General features: G+C 32.3%; 1 protein-coding gene and 1 pseudogene across 1 annotated transcript; both read left to right on the top strand.

Annotated features, from left to right (window-relative positions):
- The first annotated feature begins 8,970 nt into the window (after nucleotides 1–8,970).
- Nucleotides 8,971–10,987, top strand: LOC17887899 (exocyst complex component EXO70H1). The gene has a single exon (XM_006293313.2). It carries the CDS (start codon nucleotides 9,170–9,172, stop codon nucleotides 10,886–10,888), a length of 1,719 nt encoding a protein of 572 aa, XP_006293375.1. The 5' UTR covers nucleotides 8,971–9,169; the 3' UTR covers nucleotides 10,889–10,987.
- Nucleotides 10,988–11,724: 737 nt separating this feature from the next.
- On the top strand, nucleotides 11,725–12,408 carry LOC111831087 (annotated as a pseudogene).
- The last annotated feature ends 516 nt before the right edge of the window (nucleotides 12,409–12,924 follow it).

Genomic DNA, 12,924 nt, shown 5'->3' with positions numbered 1-12,924 from the left:
ATTTATGTTCAACATTTTATGAAAATCATAAATTTGGCTTTAATTTTTATTAATTTATTAATTATATTTTTAAAACCAATATTATAGTTTTGTATATTATATTGTGTTTTTCCATTAACAGAAATGAAACCATACATATAATTAATACTATATATTTTTATTTTTTTATTAGTTTAATAGAATATCCCTAAAACTAATCTTCAATTAATTTTTGTTTAATCCCGAATTCTTGCTAGGCGCTAGACCTACTCAACCGCCCCGACTAGCGCCTAACGATTTTTTAACGAAGGGTTATGACTAATTAACACATGAAAATGCAGTAAGCAGTCTGATCAGTATTAATAAATAAGTAATGTACATCGAACTCGTATATACCCACTAGGTACTAGTGAGGTGGGGACTATATCTAACGTTGAAAAAGCTGTGATTCAACTTTTCGTAAAATGATTACTATCACTAAAACTTATTTAAAACTTTGAACCTAGCTACTAATCTCACAACCGTGAGTCCGTGATATAAACTTAGTGACTATTAAAGTTTAATTGGAGTTTGGGATTTTACAAACCATTATGCTAGATCTACGTACATGTAATTTGTTAATAATACTCTTTAGATGTTAAAACACGTATTGTTATATAGTTTGTGATATTTCGAAGAAAGTGTAATAAGCTACAACATACGAATTTGGTATTAGAAATACATATAGATCATCTCCTTGCTACGTGAATGTCTCTCTCAACATTCGAATTTGTTATAGAAAACTTTGTAATGCTTCACTAATGGGCCAGTTGGCAGATACACGAGCCTTCTTTTGTAGACCAAATATAAACTTAATGGGCCTTCACTTCTCTCTAAATCAATCACTTATTTAAAATCTAGGTTTTAACTTTTAAGCAATTTATGTTTGGAAGACGTTTTTTTTTCTTTCAAATAATTGAACCAAACCTTTATAGTTAACATGCAGTTAAATATTAGAATACTGTCTTACTCATTATTTTATTACGTGATGGAAACTTATGATAATTAGATGGTTAGTAAAATGATTAGCTCCACCAAAGTGGATTAGTCATATTTTTAAGTTCCATATCCTAGGATGATACTTAATTCAGTTTCTTGCATCATTGCTTGATTTGTTAATTTATTTTCACAATAATTAAACTCATCGTCCTGTGTTTTCCTAATGTGTTGTATTTCCTAATGTTTAATAGCCAACAAATTATTTTCTCTATACAGTACTATTAGTTTAAATCTCATATCGTTTAGTGTTGTGATCTTCATTGCTCATGGGATCGACATCTAAATTACTACGAGTCTACAATGTTTGCATTTGCAAATAGGCGATTTAAAGATACAGCTTTATTTTAAGTTAATTCATGAAATGAAAAAGTTGTTGCTTGATTAGGAGAGAAACTATAGATAATCTATGTACCAATATTTTATAAAGATTTTATATATGGGACACAAGGCATCAATCATATTTTATAAAGATTTTTTTTAACAATATTAACACATGAGAAAAAGGTTAAAAAAGTGAAAAATAATTGTAGAAAAGAGACATCGAACCCTCCACCTATAACAAAATATGGGACACAAATTACCAAATAAGCTAAAATATATTATATTGAGTTATTTGCACAGAAGTTCACTTATCTCAGACATATAACAAGATCAATAACTTTCAAAAGTTGGAGTGATATATGAAAAATATTGTTCTTTTACACCCTAACAAAGTTACAATATTATCTAAATTGCCATGCTAACTATCTTAACTAAACACTTCTTCCCAACATCACTCTCGATTCTTTCTTTCTCCATTTTTCTCTTTCTCACTTATTCTCTTTTCCTATTAATAACTTTATGTAGATAATATTAATATATTTTATAGTAATTCTTCTACAATACACAATGGTTAGATTTTATCTACATTTTAAGATGCATTTTGTTATACTTAAGAATGAATTATTATATTATACATTGTCCAATTCTAATTGAAAAGACCCGACCCGTTTTTTTTTTTAATTCATTAATTAATAGTCTCATACCTACTAATTAACCTAACCGAATTAACCCAACAATAAATCATCATGCACAGCGGAAACATATTAAACCAACATTAATTAATCATAATATTAATTAATCAATCATTCAATAACCACAATTTACACCAGCAACCTAGCATGCCTCTAAACCAGGTTCCAACAACAATTAACATATTCATAAACATAACAACCGAGACCCTAGATCATCCTCCTCTCCTCGCCATGATTGCACAGATCACACTTTACCTGCACCACAAACACAATGAGATGCGTGAGTATTATCACAAATACTCAGTGAAGCGATCCTCCCATCCACTGGGCTATACACACAAGCACTTAAGATCACATCCATACAACAACAATGTCACAAACAACCAAAACAGGCAATCAAAAGCCCAACTATCGCTCACAGAAAACTAGTGTCGGTCGACATTACCAAAAACAGGTGTCGGTCGACACCAAAAGCTGGTGTCGATCGACACCACCAAACTGCACTTCGATCAATCGAATGGTGACGATCGACACCCTCCTGGTGTCGGTCGACACCCACCCCCTGAAACGCATCCAACGACGATCTTAGCCACCAAAGAATCCCTATAGCACCCACACATCACCTCCCACGACGACACAACCCAATAACAATCACATAAGGCCGCACAAACACCAGAAAACATCACAAACACAAAGGATTCAATTCACAAGTCACATAAACACAAATCATGTAATCTTAACGCTTAGATAAGCCATAGTCACGCACTCACTTCTTTAAACAAGAAGAACAGCAACGAAAACAAAGAAGAACAAGGAAGGATCTGCCTCCTCTAACACCACACAACACGGATCTAGCCTCTACTAGCCTTAAACCACCAAGAACACCACCAAGCACAACCAAAGACTCACAAAAACCTTCAAAAGCTCTAGAACCTTTTTTTTTATCTCTGTAAGTGTTAAAAAGCGGCTGGGAAGAGACAACACACGACCTTCCCTCTTTTAAACACGACCTAGGGTTAACCAACCCAAACCAAGCCTCAATTGAACCGACGATTTAAAACTTAAACCGTCAAACCCAAAATTACTAGTGTCGATCGACACCCGACCACGATGTCGATCGACACCACCCGGATTTCCAGACACGGGCGTTACACTAATTGACAATTTTTCTGTTGATAATTGGATCAATTATAGTATGTTTATGGATATACATACTTGAGTTTGATCAGTAAAAAAAATGAAAACCTAAATGATCAAAGAATTGGGGTTGGTAATTTGTTCATGAATAACTATTTTTAGTGGACATATAATAATAATTGATTAATCCTAATTGATCACACATGATAAGATTTGCTCATCTACGTGATTTGTCCATCTACTAGTGAACAACTTGTTGAAGAAAAATGGACGCAATGATATATACATCAACTAGTAAACATATTATAAGTGTAGAAAAATGTCCATCTACAAGTGAACAATTAGTAAAGAAAAAATGAACATTAAGTTAGAGTTCATTAATACATATACGTATTAATACAGATACATATGTTGGAAATTTAAAGTAAAATATATATATATATAAATATGTATGTTGGTTTATGTTTATTATGCATACATGGACAAGTATGAGAAATTCCACATGAAAATGATAGAGAAGTGTATCCACAAGTAATACCTACAATCATAACCCACTAACTAAATTTGTCCAAAACTAACTACAACACAAACGCTCGTTGCTTTTTGGTCCAGCTTTATGAGGCTATTTTTATCAATTTTGTGTGCAAACAGTTAAAAAACTTGGACACTCTTATATAGTGACTTAATTGATATATCTTAAACTAAAAGTGACTTAATTGGTAAATCACCCTATTATATTTCATTTTTTCTAAAACATTGATAGTTTGGTTTTTTCACACATATTAAGATAAAGTTATATACTTGTTTATAAAATAATTTATGATTACTGTCTTGTGGAAAAAGAAAATATAAACTATTAGATAATTATCATGTGGAAAAAATCATAAAGTAAAAATATAGTTTTAGTTTTTAATTTACAAAACTAATATTTTGGAAACAATTTTTTTTCTAAAACATTATACTATGAGAAATAGAAGGAATGTAAGATAGATCAATTACAGAATTATTAATATCTAGAGGGGGTACATGTCTTACTTCCATTACACATAGATCCCCTCCGACAATATGTCACCATTTCTTCGAACACGCAAAAGGTTAAAAGATTTCTAGATCATTGGAAAGTAAATAGGAAATATAACATAATACAATGTAAAAACAACTTAAAACATTTTGGTAACATAAATGCACAAGTATAGCCCAATTTTAAATATGATAATTTGGTAAACCAATCTAAATCATAAATATTTATTTGTTACATATGGTGTGAATGAGATCATAAACATTCGTTTTTTTTTTTGTTCCTTCTAACTATTACTCCTTTTATTTTAGAATAGATGATTTTTTGCCGTATTTTTCTCAAAATTAGATGATTTACTCACAAATTTATGCAAATTTAATTATATTTTTATTGATTTCAATTTATATTCTACATATTGTTTTTTTATTGGTGAATTATTTTGTTTCATTGTTGTTGTGATGAGATTATATATTCACTTTTTTTCTTAATTGGTAGATTTATCAAACGAATATGTACATGTGATCTATGTCAAAACATCTAGAATTAACGCAACTATGTAACAGAACTACGCATCTCATTACTCACTGATATAATAATTTTTTACAGAAAACCAATCGATCGATCTTTATATTGCTTTCAGCAATATCAATCAGCTGGACAGCGGACCTCTTGGATTAGAATCGTTAAATGCATTGTTTTTGCTGCTTTTTTTTTTTTGTTAGATAACAAAATAAAATGAAAATAATAGTATAACTTCTTCATTGATATTATAAAAAACATGATAAATATTTAGTTTAGTAAGTAGAATCCTTAAAGCAAAGAATTGACAAAATTAAATAACCCATTCCTATAAAGCAGATTTATGGACGATAAAGCGAAAGCAGATCCGTGTAATTAACACTAACCATTGTTCACATTTAAAAAGTTTAAAGTGTCATTCTTGAGAATAGTTTTAAGATCAGTCCAAAAAAAATAAAAGAGAATAGTTTTAAGAGTGACATTATACAAGTGATTCTCAGTTTCAAATATAATATATGATATACAGTGTTTTTAGAGTCTTTCACCCTTTCTTTTATGTCCATTTTGAGTCGTTTATCGTATTTTATTCCGTCTTTCGTGTCTTACGAGTCGTGTTTTGAGTCTTGAGCAGGGGATAAGCGGTTGGAGCAGAATTGACGCGTTTTGGACCAGTTTCGGGCAAGGAAGTGACCAGTTTCGCTGATGCAGAACATGGACCGATCGGTCCATCACCCAGACCGATCGATCCGACCGGACGGACATTCCAGAAACAAAACGATCGATCGGTCCTCACTTCCGATCGATCGATCCTATCACCCGGACAAGATCCGGCGCCTAAAGACCGATCGGTCCATCTGTTAGACCGATCGGTCCATTCCAATTTCGGTTTCCTTAACCGGAGTTAACTTCTATTTTCTTCTGGAATGGATATTAAAACCCAAAAAAGACCTGTTTTTCATGTTACGCTTTTCACAGCAGTTTTTCTGAGTTTTAGACTTGTAAGCAACATCTGGGGATAGAGATTGATCCTCTTTGACAATTTGGAGAAGATTTCTAAACCTTTTTCTTATTCTAATCTATTGAATCATGTTTACTTTAAAATCTATTTGCTTTGTTTCAATTGCTATGTCTGAGTAGTCTTTAAATTGGGTTTTAGGGTTTCAAGTAGGAGAATTCAATGATTTGATAGATTAAATGTCTTAGGGAATTCTTAATCATTAGGTTCTTCAATTTACATGTTCTCAATGCTAGAATAGGATTGATCACCCTGTTTTAGAACTTAAGCTTTTATGTGTTTCAGAGATGTTCGATAAAATGCTTGAATGAATGTAAATTGAGCATTGTATTTCTAACCTGCGAGAGTTGATGTTAGAACGCTTTGTGAACCAAATGAACCTGTTTGATAATGCAAATTTGGCTAGGAAATTACAAATGAGAGTTTAGTAATTGAATAGTTGAATTTAGTGATTAATGTCTTGAGAGAGAATTAGTCTAAATTTATGTTCATGTTTAAGAACGGTTCTTCAAGTTTGAATTCCTTATTGCTTTTATTTGCTAATCATTGATTCTCTGAAAATACCCTGCTGCCCGATGCTTTAATTCATAAGTTTCAATCTCTCTTTTATTTGCATTTTTATTTACAAAACTGAAAACCAAACGAAAACCCTTTTCCGCTTTAGCTGATAACGAGTCTCGAAAGTCTTTAGTGTACCATTGCTCCTTGTGATCGATCCCGCAGATACTTTACTTCGGTTAAGTTATCGGGTTAAATACTCGAGTAATCAATATATAATTCTACATTTCATAGAGACTTTTGTTGTTGGTTATATATTTCATTTATTTGATTAGTTGATTACATATTTGAATCCTTAACTAAAGATTCAATGAAAAAAGCTAAACTAACAAAGTAGAAATTAAAGTAAAGTTGCCTCGTCAAAGAGTCGTTATCCCAAATATAAAGGCATAATCCCACTATATAAACTCGAACTCATGCTAATGCAAATTTTGTAAATCATACTTATTATGAAAAAAGTTACAAACTTGTTTATTTATTTGTAGTCATTGCCTAAGTCTTCGTCCTTTTTTGTTTTTTTTTTCTCCTATTTATAATCACATCTTTATTGTAACGCGTCTCAAAATATTATTTTTTGTTTATGGATGTGACATTTATGATTTTGTCCTTCTTACTTTTGTTTGATCTAACTTAAAGCATCACGATTTTGACAAGTGTGACATTGCGCTTTTGGTATCAATGAGAAGTATCACTTCGCACCATATCATGATACCCAATTACATAAAAGTTACTTACTTACAAGCTGTTACTTGGTGAAGTTGTAGTGGTTTTATTTTACGTATCTTTCAAAGGTGGTAAAGAGTTTGATAGTCTTAGACAACTAATTGAAATACTTTTAAGAAGTCTTATTAACTTGAAAAAGGAAAAAAAAAGACAGCTCTTACAAAAGTGATTTTGAAAACCCATTACTAAATTATTTCTATATTGAGGATAAAACAAATGTGATACGGATTCGTTTTGTGGATTTCGAAAGTGTAAGGAAATAAATGACGAAAGAGACAAGTAATTATATTGATCGATTCCATTATATATATTTGACATTTTGTAACGCGAAGGGTAATTTAATTTACGCGGTGTTGTCATGCAAACACCATTGATGTAACCAGCTGTAGTTAGTAAATTTACTTAAATGTGATAAATCAAGTTTCAAGATTGAAAAATTTATGGAGAATTATAATCAGCAAAAAAAGTAGAAATTGTTCTAGTTCTTGATTAAAAAATAAAATAAAACAAGGTCTAGATATTAATTATAGTATCATCAAGTAATATTGTACGTTCATTACTTAAAACAAAATTAGAAAAAATTAGAAAAATTGTTTTCATATTAATAGAGTTAGTAGTCATGCATCGACGCGTCTAGTGTTAATGGTTTAGGTGACTTTGGGAGGAAACGTAACAATTTTGTTTTGACAAAGATATGACTAAATAAAATACACACGAATGGTCAATCACTATTTGGTCTTATTCACTCGTTTGCATGGGAATTGAGTATCCATGACTCACCATAACGACGGCTCGAACAAAATAAAATATTCTACACTTCAGAATTAAGTAATCGAAAGTATTAATTCTATGTATAAAATACTGCATACATGTATTAGAATTTGATTATAATTTGGAAAAATAGTCAAAGTTGGATTGTATTTAGAAATTAGTATTTTTGGCTCGACATATTTTGGTATGCAAGAATTTAGACTTTGACTTCAAATATAGTTTTAGACTTATTGTCCTCTGCCTATATGTGTAAAGAGAAACAAGCCAAGTATGTAAAAAAATGATTGTAAGTTTATACACACACCATTTCGTAAGTTGTATAATTGTATTCATAGAAGCCTATGTTAAAGTTTAGTTAATATGTAATGATATGGTTGGTTTACATTTCCAAGAATTGTGATGATCATTTAGATCATGATATGTGGTTATCTATCTACCTTACACGTCAATCTAATTTTAAAAGGCATTCAAAATAATATATGGTGGAGCAATTAACATTTTACACTATCTAATGGGAAAGCAAACATGTGAAAGAACACTAGATTATAAACATGCTTTTGATACGATTAATTGATTCCAAGAACAAGCGTGTGATAAAAAAAAATTGGATTAACTGTTTTTAACTCTTATTTTAGATTGTGTTAAGACTTGAGAGTCATAACACAATGTATTAGTTTGTAGTTATTAACTAATTAGGATAAAGTATGACGTTACCTTGAACTAAAATGTAAAAATTAGTCAAAATTTTTCATGATCCTTTGTAAACTTTTACATGCATGGATTGGTCATGGTCCGATAAAATCCATTAACCATAGTTTGATATATGAAACTTGGGATGTGTTCCACTTCTTCTTTTTTTCAAGAAGTGATCATAATACTCCAATTGAGTTTGATGAATAATATTGTTTCATAATTTAGTTGCGTTGTTGTTATGAGACTTAATTAGTAGTTGAGTCCTAAAACTCGTCTAAACCCTATATTAAAAAATAAGGCATTAGCTGCACTACCCGAAACTCTACAATTCAATTTTGTCGTATTCATATTAACAAATTGCTTTTGTCTTATTCTTTATTCTTCCACATCTATTTCTACTACTCCATTGCATGGTCTCTATTCGGATATCCGTTTTTTCGGAATAGATCGCATCGGATCACGGATTTCGGATAGATGGTCTCAGAGTTAACCACATCTATGTGTATATATAAACACACGGTGAACCTTTATACTTTATAGACTAGTGTACTCAGTATTCTCATCTCCCACGTTTTTGTTATTCCTATACTCAATACATTTTTCATATTAAACTACTTCTAAAGTCACCACTATAAATACCATTACATACAAATCATTTCCCCAGAATCTTCACTTCATTGCATAATCTAACACATCAACAAAAGAATGGTCCTCTTCGCTTTATCAACAACTTCTTCTTCTTCCTCAAAGCTAAAACAACATTCACACCAAAGCTTCTCCGAGTCATTAATGGAACACAGTATCGAAGACGCTGAAAATATCATACACCGATGGATTTCACCACCCTCTTCTTCTTCTTGCTGCGTCTCTTCCCTATTCTCATCCGCAAACCGCGAAGAAGCCAAACGATTCATCAACGCAGTAAACACTTTACATTCTGGTATGATGAGACTTATCTCAATAAATCCAACGTCTACCAAACTAATCCAAGCTGAGAATCTAATGCGTCTCTCAATGAACCATCTCTCCAAAGAGTTCTACCGTATCCTCAAATCGAATCGACGCTACCTTGATCCCGAATCAGTCTCCATCCGTTCTTCTTCTTCTTCTTCTTCAAGAACGTCAGACTCTGATTCTAAAACCATGGATGATCTTAAAATGATAGCTGATTGTATGACATCATCAGGATACTCTCAAGAATGCTTCAAGATATACAAAAGAATACGTAAATCGATCATCATCGAAGCGTTAAACCAATTCGGATTCGAGAATCTAACTCTCTCGCAGATTCAGAGACTTGAATGGGAAGTTATGGAGAAGAAGATACGTAAATGGCTAAGAACAATAACAAGAGCTGTGAATACTCTGTTTTACGGCGAACGTATCCTCTCCGATCACGTCTTCTCTTCATCGTCGTCGTCGATTCGTGAATCTTCGTTTTCTGAAATCACATTACAAAGCGCTTTAGCTCTGTTTACTTTACCGGAAAAAATGGCGAAATGTAAAAAATCTCCGGAGAAGATCTTTCTCACTCTCGATGTTTATCAAACCATAACAGAGCTTTTGCCTAAGATCGAAGAGATCTTCAGCTCCGATTCAACGTCTTCTGTGAAATCACAAATCGATTTAGCTTTATCGAATCTTAAAGAATGTGTGGTTTCGATGATCGACGAATTCGAATCTTCGATTTCTAAAGAATCGTCGAAATCGTTGATCTCCGGCGGTGGAATCCATCAATTGACTAGGTACGTTATGAATTTCATCGTCTTCCTCGCTGATTACAGCGATTCGCTCTCCGACATCATCGTCACCAAATCGTTACCTTCGCCGGAGGAGGTAGAAAACTCCGGTGGTGATTCGGATCCGGTGAAATCGCGAATCGCGTGGCTGATTCTGTTCTTACTCTGCAAAATCGACGCCAAGTCTCGTCTCTACGACGACGTGGCTCTCTCGTATCTGTTTCTCATCAACAACCTCAACTACGTCGTGGTTAAAGTCAGATCGTCGAATCTGAAGATGGTTCTGAGTGAGGATTGGGTTGAGAAGCATGAAGCGAAGGTGAAGAAGTACGCGGCGAAGTTTGAGGAGATCGTATGGGGAGAGACGATGGCGTCACTTTCTGATGATGTGACGACGACGGCGGAGGAGAGGATTAAGCGGTTTAGTGATGGGTTTGAGGTGGCGTATAAGAGACAAACCGGGTGGGTCGTACCGGATTCGAAATTGAGAGATGAGATTAAACGGTCTGTTGGGATGATGATTATACCGAGATATTCGGGTTTTTGTGAGAGGAACCGGGTCGGGATATGGGGGAATGTCGGATTTGCCCCTGAAGATATTGGGAATTATCTCTCGGATTTGTATTTTGGGTCTCGTGTATCAGGGAGTGTTTCGTCTGTTCATTCTTCTGATTCCTATGTTTGACACACGTGTGAGTTTACTGTGTGATAAAATGATATTATTTGCGGTAATTGTTTTGATTAGTTTTGCGATTGCAATGGAAAACTATAGTTTAAAATTGAATTATCTACTTTGATTTTGTAATTACATACAAATCTTTGATCTAATTGTTCGATTACTTTGTTTCGTTCTAATTACATAGCTGCATACAACGACCAAACGAACATATCTAATATAAACTGGACCAGTTCAAAGTTATGAGCATAGAAAACACTCGACATATACTAAAAGTATATGGCATTGGTATATAAAAAGATTATTCATGTTGTATGCTTTAACCTAACAATAAGACTAAAAAGTAACTATGATTATATTGTTTAACTAAAATCATATTGACCATAATTTTGGATCATCTTATGATGTTTTTTGTTAGTAGTAATGATTAGTGTGTACTTCATGTATTTATTTGTAAGATTAGTATTTTAGTGTTAAGTTTTGTATAATTTAATTTGAAACTAAAGAATTTTGTAAGTTTAAAACTTATTGTATATTTGTGAACCAGAGTTCTTCTTTTAAAAGAGAGGCAGAGAAGCCATTAGCCATCTCATAACCAACGTAAACAAAAAAAGAAATAAATCAATTCTGAAGTCCACAAAACATATTTTTCACATTTATTTTGAAGATATGTATCATGAAATACACAATTAATCATATCTTAAAAGCAATTCAAATATATCAAACACATGCATGGGCATTCATTCCCTAGTGACTACGTACATATATATATAGCAAAGCCTCCTTCCACTTTTGTACGTATCTTTCTCCACATTTGCAAATCAAGCACAAGGCGACTTTGATCGATGGCTTCAAATCTTTCTCTCATCGTCTTCCTCGTAGTAGTCTCTCTCGCTCTATCTTCCGCATACTCAACCAAGAAGTAATTAACACACCTCATATATATGATCTTGTTCAATATTGGCTGCATGAAATTAACTACATCCGTATATTTTTGTAGACATGAAGATAAATCTTATGTTATGGCTAAGAATGGTCATGGATCGTTCATGACCGTTGTAGAAGATGTGGTAAAATCTCCAAGTCCTCAAGCTCTACTCGATGGTTCAAAATCGTTTATTTCGAGCTCTTCAAGCAAAGGTAAAAGAACTTCTCTAAACTTAAAGAAACTTGCTTCATTTTTTTTCATTTCGATAAGAGATTCTTAAACCTATTAATACACTAAAAATTGCAAGGCTCGAAGACGAAGAAGAAACATAAGAGCATGAAAATAGGATCAATCGATGTCGAGACATGTCTCCGTATCACCGTAGGAATTGTGGGTGCCATGATGCTCATTTGTCTTATATACCATTGTTGTATCAAAAGACCCAAAAGGTAACTTAATTGTTACATGTTCTATATCTCTTTGTAACTCATCTCATTACATATATATATTTTCTCTATAGATTAGTTTTGTTTTATTAATGAATTGCTAAATACGTACATAGGTCACTGGATACTCAGACCTCATCGCTACCATGACCTGATCAAGATTTGCTTAAGCTTTTTTCTTTCTTCTGTTTTTTTCTTATCTTTATTATTTAGTTCTTTTGAGTCATGTCCTTGTGATCATGAATCTAGTCATCTAGATATTAAATAAAGTATCAAACTCAATAATAAAATTCATTCAAAGAGTATCAATATTAACTCTGATGATGAAATTGATTACGATGAAACTGATTTGTAATAATGTATCAAACTCAACAAACATATGTACTACTATTTTTTAACAATTTTTTTTTATTTTTCCTTATTTTCTTCTTAAATAAGTAAGAGTTCAATTTTACATTTTACATTTTGACAACATTCTCAAAATATCTGATTTAAAACCAAAAAAAAACAAATCCTAAATAGATTAACGTTTCAAAATCCCTTGATTTTGGCTATTTTAGAAGTAAAAATTTGTCTAAAGTTCTTAAACTACAAATATAACCACATGCTTTTTAAGAACTTGAATCAAAAACCTCAAACATAAAAATAGTCAATCAAAAACATACTTCCTT

This window comes from Capsella rubella, unplaced genomic scaffold (assembly GCF_000375325.1).
Source record: "Capsella rubella cultivar Monte Gargano unplaced genomic scaffold, Caprub1_0 scaffold_4, whole genome shotgun sequence".
Taxonomy (NCBI): Eukaryota; Viridiplantae; Streptophyta; class Magnoliopsida; order Brassicales; family Brassicaceae; genus Capsella; species Capsella rubella.
Note: the sequence above shows the minus strand (reverse complement) of the source record. Positions and strands in the feature narration are given on the sequence as shown.

What these genes read in the sequence shown, in the direction of transcription:
- LOC17887899 (XM_006293313.2), top strand. Translation starts at nt 9,170, where the DNA reads ATGGTCCTCTTCGCTTTATCAACAACTTCTTCTTCTTCCTCAAAGCTA.